Source organism: Hevea brasiliensis, chromosome 9 (assembly GCF_030052815.1).
Source record: "Hevea brasiliensis isolate MT/VB/25A 57/8 chromosome 9, ASM3005281v1, whole genome shotgun sequence".
Classification (NCBI taxonomy): domain Eukaryota; kingdom Viridiplantae; phylum Streptophyta; class Magnoliopsida; order Malpighiales; family Euphorbiaceae; genus Hevea; species Hevea brasiliensis.
Genome location: NC_079501.1, coordinates 37,848,322 through 37,858,128, shown reverse-complemented (window position 1 = coordinate 37,858,128; position 9,807 = coordinate 37,848,322). Strand labels below are relative to the sequence as shown.

Below are 9,807 nucleotides of genomic sequence, written 5' to 3'. Positions count from 1 at the left end.
GAATTCTTATGAATTCCTAGACTTTTAATTATGTTCATAAATATCATATAGTTATCTTTAGTATGTTATTAAAGCCATTCTTATTCTCCATGTTTTGAAATCCATATGCGTAAATTTAAAGTTGAGAGAAGCTTGATTATAGTGGGGCTACAAGATTTGGATATAAATTAGGCAAAACCACTAGATTTAGATACAGATGTGACAAAGCTATTAGATTCAAATGCAAATGTATAAAAGCAACCAAATTTAGATATAGATGTGGCAAAGCCATTGGATTTTAGAACAAATGTGGTTGAGTCACTAGATATAGTTGACAGAAGTGATGAACCATTAACCTCAGATAACAGAAGTGGCTGAGCCATTATTTTCAAATAACAAAAGTGGCATTGCCACTGAATTTAGATATGAGTGATTCCAAATAATTCCCTCAACTATAACCCATGCATTTAAGATTTCATCCTTATCCTAGTCCTAATGACTAGTAGGTCCATTCTTGCCTAATGCTTACATATACTCTTAGATTTGTAATGCGAATCATTAAATCTCTTCATCTTCCTTTTTATATTATTTTATCTTCAGAAATTATACACATAGTCATATCCATAGCTCAAATGCTATACTCATAATTCATATGTTGTAGTCATCACTTATGAAAGTTTTTATCTTCCTCTCACACAGTGCACGTACCCTCCCAAGTCTAAGTTTAGTATACCTCATTTCCTAAAAGTGTTAAGCTTTTAAATAAATAAGAATAACCATATTAGAGATTCATAACCCAATATGTAGGAGGGGGCGTGAGGCGTAATATCATCCACTAGAATTATATAAAATGCACCAGCTAATGCCCAAAAAAGATGGTGGAGTCACAATAGTCTCACTTAAGTACCACCTCCTTAGACAGCATTTCCTAGACATACACTTCATACAATCCTAATAAAATCAAACTACTGGTAAGTACCGTCTTTCCATAACATTATCACGGTACTAAGGATTTATGCCATGAAGGCATAGATAGACAGGAGTCACCACCCGGGTAATAACCGGGACATATTCAGTGTTTCTTCTGAGGGTTATGGATGACAACTTACTCCTTGCAGAGTTTCCACAACCATAGCCCAATGTCTAGGTTTAGGATAGTGGGTACGTAAGGGGAAGGTGTTAGGCACCCCTTATGCCTGGTCTAACCTCGTTAATTCGACTGTCAGTCCTTTACTAATGTTTCCAGAAGTCTTGTTTATTATTCAATTATTAAACTTTATCCTAAAAATGCAATTCTAATCCTACACACGCTAGTAATTCACAAAAGGATTGTTGTTTATAAATAATTTTCATATACAAGTAATTCCTATCTGTGGGGTTACTAATTATTTAAATGATATTTACCAGATGATTAAAATTAATTTATTATTGAGAATTTAATTTATAAACAAATTCAATTTCAAATAACTCTAAGCTTCTATTTCACCTAATTAATTAATTTTTCATCAAGTTACCCTAAGAATAATTAAACTAAATTAATTATGTACATGTGTAATATATTCTAATATCACATAAGGCCTAAATAATTACAACCTAATAAAAATTTCTAACATACAAATTTATTTTACAATTATCAAGTATTAAATTAAATTTATTTTACATGCTAAGGTTAGTTTAATTTGTAAACAAGATTAATTTTAATTTACAAAGTATTTATTTAAATTAATTACATGCAAAAGTTAGTTAAATTAAAAATAAAGTTAATTTTAATTTACCAAATAAAAATCCTATTATTACTACAATTTCTTGCTAATGGTTATTCTAAGAATTTAGGATTACTTACTTATTAGTAATTGCAATTGCCATTGGGGCAAGCTACTCTTAAAAAAGGGTCTTCTCTTTTAGTATGACAATGATATCCCTGGCTTACTCCCGTTTAGCTCCATATAAACTCCACGTAAATGCCCTCTTTAGTACTTCCCTTAGGGCTACTTACCAATTTTGTTTGTAATAAAAATAAAGAAACTAAAAAGTAAAGAAATTAAAGAAAATAAGAAAATACTAATAACAGTTCATATTGAATTCTAACTCTAGTCTCCTAAGGGGTTAAAATTCCTAATTAGTTATAACTTCTTAAGGGTTCGAGTCTTCTAACATGATCCAAACACTTCAAAATACTTCTTGAATTAAGAGAACTTAGAAAAATAAATCAAATATCAATTAGAACTCAAAAACACACAAGAACATACATAAATATACAATTCTTAGATTCTGGCATATTGACAGTAGCAAGAAATTTAATTTTTGAAAAATAGTTAGACAAGCCTACAAATCATGAAAAATTACAGAAGAAAGCCAAAAGATATACAACATCATAAATTCATATATTAAACAAAACCCTAGCCAAATAATCTACACAAATCGTAAATTTTCCTAATGACAGAATCACACTATTTTTTATAAAATTCATAACTCACTAACCATAACAGATATGAATACAAAAGTAATTGGAAAAGATTCACAAGATTCAAACTTAATTTTAGACACTAGATTTACACAAAAATATTAAGAAACAAGAGAGATATAGGCTCCAGAAATCGGGTTTCCTGCAAATCGGATTTTACAGGAACTCTAACTTCAATTAGCCATAACTTACAAAATATTAAAGCTTTTTTTAGTGATTCTTGAGCCTAAAATTAATAGAATTTTGTGTAGAATATGAATACAAATTTTTCAAACTTTTTATAGATTCAGAAAATAACGAAAAATAATAAAAATATGAGAGATAGAAAACTGAACATGTGCAGAGTTGTGTATCCCTTCAAATAAAACATGATTACATGATCTATAAGAATATACAAAATAAATTAAAAACAAGAAACATAGAATTAAATATTATATGGCATAGATCTTGAAAAGAAAATAAAAGAACTAATATTCAAGAAATATCGCAAGAAAGAAAGAAGAACTAAAAGAATTTTGATTATTTATCTCTTTAAAAAATTTTTTTTCTCTTTTTTTTTTCTTTTTTTTTTTTTGTCTACTCCTCCTTTTTTCTTTCCTTCTCTAGTAGAGTATTTATTGGGTTTTGGGAGAGAGGTGTGATAGGGTTTGGAGTCCTAGGGTGATAAAGTTTAGATAACTTAAACAACTAGGATTGCAAAATTTGGGTGAGACTGAGATATGGATGAGGTGTTTCAACTAATAGGAAGAAAGGGGAAGGAGAAGGCACTAATAGAGAGTGAGGAAGAGGTGTGGCAGGGTTTGAAGTCTTAGTGTGATAAGGTTCAAATAACTTAAACAACTGGGATTGAGGAATTTGGATGAGACTGGGATATGAATGAGGTGTTCCAACCAATAAAAAGAGAGGGAAAGGGGATGGCACCAATAGGGAGTGAGGAAGAGAGACTTGTATGGGAGAGAGATAGAGAAAAATATATTTTCTTATTTTAATTTTCAAAAAATAAATTAAATGGGTCATATTTAAAATTTTTAACTAGGCTTTCTTAGGCCAATGGGGCCCAATTAAACTTAATTAGGTCTATTTAAGAACTATCCATATTAAATTTAAACAAAACAAAAGTTTATTTAAATTTAATTAAATTAATTTCTCAAAAAATATATTATTATTATTATTTTTTTCAAGATCATGCCACATAATTAATAATTTATCTCCATGCCTCCAATTACATCTTACAGTCATATAATTTTTCATTATCGGATTTCTCACAGCCTCAATGCACATACTCATCACAAAATAAGGGTTTACAGTTTGCCCCCCACTTTGACGAAAGTTGAAATCAATGCGAAAGCATTGCTCAAGTTTTGTCAAAGTGAAACTCAATCTTCTAATAACTATGAAACATTGGCTATGAGGATCGAGTATATCTTGCTCGTTCGACATACTCTATGTTTTGAGAGTAGCTACGGTCTCGTAATAGTGATAACTATGTTATGTGAAAATTGAGTGTATCTTGCTCTGTAGATACACTTTGCGCCATGAGACTAGCTATGGTCTCATGATAATGGCACCTATGTAATTTGAAATATTATGGATTTGTATTTAGGATCACAGTCCTAAACTACCTACGTATCTCCCTTGCTATCCTGAGGAAGAATCAGACCTACTCGTAGTTCGATCTTGAAATTGTGGTGATGCATGTTGTTCTCTGCCTTACACATCTACAGGTGACATGTTGATGCGTGTTCTTCTAAGTTTTACACAACTATGCCATATGCCCTAAACAACGTCTAAGTAATTATCAAAAAATATCTATAATGAAATGTTATGGGTTCGTATTTAGGACCGCCATCCTAAACTACCTATGTATCCCCCTCGCTATCTTGAGGAAGAATCAGACCCTCTCGTAGTTCGATACTTGAAACTGTGGTGATGCATGTTCTTCTATGCCTTACACACTTACAGGTGATATGTTGATGTATGTTCTTCTATGCCTTACACAATTATGTCATGCAACCTAAACAACGTCTAAGGACTTATAAAAAAATATATATATTTCATGATTTGAAAAAATTGGGATGACTAGGTCTCAAAACTCTTTTTGTGATTTTTGTGCTTCTTATATGCTACTTCCTATCATGGGCATGCTGATTTTGCTAGAGATTCTTAAAAAACCTTAGTCCTCTAGGGGATCTCTTTTTGCAAAAACTTTTTTATAACTTCAAAATTTTTTAGATGAGCTATTCACCAAAAAAGACTTCTTTAAGGTTACAATACAATTTCCCTCTGATTTTTCTTTTTCCTCTCTTCCCCTATGGTTTTTACCTTGACTCATTTCTCTTCCATGAACTCCATTTTCTGTGCCCTATCTTTTGCTTGAAATGCCCTTTTGGGTTTTTATCTCAGTGAGCTTGCTCTAACTTTTGCCTAAGCTGCCCTTTCGGGTTTTCCACCTAGCGAGCTCCCTTTTTTTTTTTTTTGAAATTAGACAATTACCAGGACTTTCATATCAAGCACTTATTCTATCATGCTCACAAGACATAGATTAAATCAAAACAATATAGTTCAATCACTTAATCATTTGATGTATCTCTTAAGACACAAACATTCACAATCATAATTAAATAAAAACCTATTCCTGGTTACTGTAATTAAAAACTTCTTTATTTATTCAGGTACGCCATTACTTCCTCTTACATTTAGTCTTGCTAAATTTTCAACCTTCCAAAGTTAGAAATAAACTTTATAACCTACCGAATGACTTTTTTAGGTTTTCCGTCCAGATTTTCTCTCATCTCTCCTTTTGCCTAGACCGCCTTTTACAGGTTTTCAATCTAGCATATTTTATTTTATTTTTTATTTTTTTTTTACCCTTACTTTTTCCTAGACCGCCTTTTGCAGGTTTTCAGCCTAGCGGGCATATCTCACATAAAGTACCATTTGAGCCTGTCTAAGTTGACTGGTTCTTGAAATTCATTCCCATCCAAGTCTGATATTCTTACAGCACCTCTTGGCAAGATCTTTTTGACTATGTATGGACCATCCCAGTTTGGCTTAAACTTTCCTCTTGGATCAAAAGGGATGGGCTGAGCTTATTTGAAAATCATGTCTCCCTCTTTCATCTTTCTTACCTTCACCTTCTTATTAAAGGCTCTGGTTATCTTCCTCTGATTAGCCTGCATATGATACAAGGCTCGCATCCTCTTTTCATCAATCAAAGCTAGTTCTTCATATCTTTTCTGGGCCCACTCATTTTTTGGGATCTTAGCTTCTAGTATCACTCTCAAGGATTTGACCTCTAGCTCAATGAGTAGCACTGCTTCATTCCCATACGCTAAAGAAAATGGAATTGCCCTCGTGGATGTTCTTATAGTAGTGCGATAGCCCAAAAGAGCACAAGGGAGTTTTTCAGGCCAATCCTTATAGGTTTCAACCATTTTTCTCAGAATGGTTTTCACATTCTTATTTACTGCTTCTACTGCTCCATTAGTCTATGGCTTGTATGGTGAGGACTTGTGATGCTTAATCTTGAATTCGGCAATTAATTCTAAGAAATCACCTTTGAACTGGGTGCCGTTATTTGATACTATCTCATGGGGTACCCCAAACCTGCAGATCAAGTTCTTTCACATAAACTTACTTATCTGTTTGGCCCCTAATATTTTATAAGATTCAGCTTCAACCCACTTGGTAAAATAGTCAATTACCACAATGATAAATCTATGGCTATTAGAAGCCGTGGGAGAAATCTTCCTAATAATGTCTATGCCCCATATGGAGAATGGCCATGGCGAAGTCATACTATAGAGTTCACTGGGCAGTAGATGATTTAAATTCCCATGGATTTGGCACTCATGGCATCTCTTCACGAATTTAGCACAGTCAGTATCCATGGTAGACCAGTAATAGCCCAATCTTAAAATTTTACTCGCTAATGCCCTTTCGTTCATGTGAGGACCACACATTCCTGCATGTACTTCCTCCATTATCTGTTCAGATTACTTTTTTGTTACATATAAGAGCAATAGTCATTCGAAGAACCTTTTGTAGAGTTGCCCCCCAGCCAAAGTGAACTGAATGGCTAATCTACCGATTGTAGCTTTATCCCTATTATTAGCTGACTGTGGGTATTCTCTTACTTTTAAGTATCTTTTTATGTCCTCATACCATTTCCCCTTATCTTCTAGATCCAAATATGCTATTATTAACCCTTCATAGCATGGGATTCTACTCTTAATCAGGATAACTGGCTGGGTCAGCTTCTGATTGCCTTTCTCCCATAAGGATGCCAACGTGGCTAGAGAATCAGCCATTTGGTTCTGAGTTCTGTGCATTTGCTTCACAGTCACTTCCTCAAAGCTAAATAATAGTTTCTTAGCATACTCTAGGTATGACCTCAACTTTTCTTCTTTTAATTCCCAGTCACCTTTAACAAGGGAAACCACTAACATTGAATCTCCGAACACCTCTACTTCTTTAGCCCCAATAGCTATTAATGCCTCCAGGCCACAAATACAAGCCTCATATTCTGCAACATTATTAGTGGCTAGGAAACATATCCTTTTTGACATTAACAATTATTCTCCATTTAGTGCTTCCAAAACTACCCCTATACTAGCTCCGCTCTTATTCATGGCTCCATTGAGTCTTTCTTTATCTTCAGTTGGCTGATAGCCCAGTCCATATCTAGTGATATGCCCCTTTATTTCTGGAAAAGTCACTAAGCCATTAGCTCATTTTCCCAAACCCAATCCAGGAAAAAACTTCATCCCTTTCATCATAGTGGCCACCCTAGGGTCCATCCAGTTTTCATAGATGCCAGCAATTTGGAAACTAGACAATAGTGGTACTGAACCATCCACTTGCAGCATAGCTACTTCCCCATCTCTTTTAGCATTGATGGTGATTATACCATCTTGGTGCGGGATCTTGATCTTTTGGTGAAGTGTAGAGGGGACTCCACCTAAGGGATGGAACCAAATTCTATCCAACAGTAAGGAGAATGTCATGGGGATGTCTAGCATAGTGAACTTAACTTCGGTTTCTATAGGCCCCACCTTAACCATAGTTTTGAATACCCCTATCACATTTCTCTTTGAACATAGGCCCTGATAACCATATGAGAACAAGTTAGCTCAGACATAAAAATTTCTAATTTGGCAGAATCTTCAGAGGGCATACGTTGATGGTTGACCCATCATCTGTCATCACACAGGGCACTTTCCACCCTCTAACCTCGGCGGCCATAAACAGAGCCTTGCTATGGTTTCTCCTCTCAGCTAGGAGATCATAATTAGAGAAAGTAATATGACCCCTATCTTCTATAAGCACAACTTAGGCAATCTCTTCTGGAGTTATCTCTATGGAGACCTTGAGTACACTCAGGGCCTTGGTTAGCGTTGTTCTGTGTTTTTCTGATGCCAATAGTAATTCCCAGACCGTCACGCTAGCCTGAGTCCTTTTCAATTGCCTAAGGACCTGATCATCCTCTTCATCTGTGTCCTCTTTGGCCAACACCTTGGCTTTCCCTCTCACATCATCCTTCTTTATGGGTGGATTAGAATAATACCTACCACTCCTACTCATGTGGCTTACCCTACTCTTTCCCTCTCCGTTGGAGTCAACCCATACATCTAACAAACCTTCCTCATCATCAAAACTATCCCAGATATCAATTGTCATCACAGATCGAGGTTCATCAAGCTTTTGGATAGGTTGGATAAGGTTGAGAATTTGGTCAGGGTCAATTGGGGTAGTAGAAATCATGTAAAGTCCTGGTAGGGGTGGAACATTATGGTTGGGCATCGAGTTAGTGCATGTGTTGGGTCAGTTTTCTGGGTCAGCTATTTTCTTAGCATCAATCAGGTCTTGAACTTCGTGTTTTAACCGAAAACATCTATCACTGTCATGGCCATGAGTTTGATGGAATTGGCAGTATAAATTAGCATTGTAATTGGGTGGTAGTGGGTTTGATAGCGGTCTAGGTACCAAGGGTTGGAGGAGACCTAAGCTTTGAGTAGTTCGAAGACTTTAGATAGGGGTTGGTTGAACTGAGAGAACTTTCTAGGGGTGCAGGACATGGTCTGAACCTCAATGACTTTGTTTTCCCCAGTAATGTTGCCAGCTAACTGGTATCCTCCTCTCTTGGGTTGATAACTCTTCCTTTCATTGTTCAATAAATCCTCCACTAATACCACAGCATCATATAGCTGTTCAAATGTAGCTAAGGGATAACAACAAAGTTTCTCATAATAACTAGGCTATAGACTTTTCACTACTAAGTGCACTTGATCCTTTTCAGCAGGCCTATTGGTCATCTTCATGGCCTTTTTCCTCCATCTCAATAGATACTCAGAAAAGGTTTTATTTGGTTTTTGCCTAGTGGTCTCTAAGTCTCTTAGGGTAACATCTAAAGCTGTATTATAGGAGTACTGTTACACAAATCTCCTAACTAGCTCCTCCCAATCTTTTCTCACAGTGGCTTTTAGCCCATGATACCATGAAGATGCAACCCCTTCTAGTAACATAGAAAAGAAATGAGTGACTTGGTTCTTAGTCAAACCAGTGGTTCTCATGACTATTAAATAAGACTTGAGGTGGGTTTTTGAGTCACTAGTACCATCGAATTTAAGCAAATCAAGCATCTTGAATTTTTCGGGTATTTCCCATCCATCTGGATGTCAAACTCATCTGCATCTAACAACCCTATTTTAGTAAACTTAGCTTTCTTTTTCACACTGGCCTAAAGTTTTTCCATCATCTTAGTAACAACTCCAATATCCTCACTTGTCCCTTGTTCTTTCTTTTTGGCCTTGTCTTGGAGATAATCCTTTTCATCCTAGAGGTCATCAAAGGCCTTCTTTTTATCAGTCTCTTCTTTGGGCCTTTTCACCTGAATGTCACTAGGCCCACCCATCTCTAGCTTCTTCTTAAAGTTGGCCATGAGTTTTCCTTCAAGCTCAGCCATCTTGGCATTCAAAGCTTCCTCAAGCATCTGTCTTAAAGTGTGACTCTTGCTAATCTCTTTCCCTCCCTAACACAAGTGACCTGGTTAGAAGTCTTTCCGATGTGTTCTAAAGCTATGTTTATCACAAGAGAAAAAAAAATATAAGGTTTTAACAACTTATCTTATGTACAAATGCAATGCATATATGCATGAATATGCACTTTCATTTTTACCTTTGCCTTTATAAAACCAAAACTGAACCGTACTAATAGAACCAAAACTGAACCAAAACTAAACCGTATAAACCGAACTAAGATCGGACCAAAGATTGAATAAAAAAACCAAAAGAATATCTCTAGAACTGAATCTTTGCCCCCTTATACCTTAAACTCTCTCGTGTAGGGTAGGAAAAAAAATTCTA

At 35.3% G+C, this 9,807-nt stretch overlaps 1 protein-coding gene across 1 annotated transcript; it reads right to left on the bottom strand.

The window, feature by feature from the left end:
• Positions 1-6,468: 6,468 nt before the first annotated feature.
• LOC131182878 (uncharacterized) lies at positions 6,469-7,011 on the bottom strand. Its single transcript, XM_058152231.1, has one exon. It carries the CDS (start codon positions 7,009-7,011, stop codon positions 6,469-6,471), a length of 543 nt encoding a protein of 180 aa, XP_058008214.1.
• Positions 7,012-9,807: the final 2,796 nt, after the last annotated feature.

Excerpts from the sequence above, each read along its gene's own strand:
- LOC131182878 (XM_058152231.1), bottom strand. The coding sequence starts at position 7,011 with ATGTCAAAAAGGATATGTTTCCTAGCCACTAATAATGTTGCAGAATAT.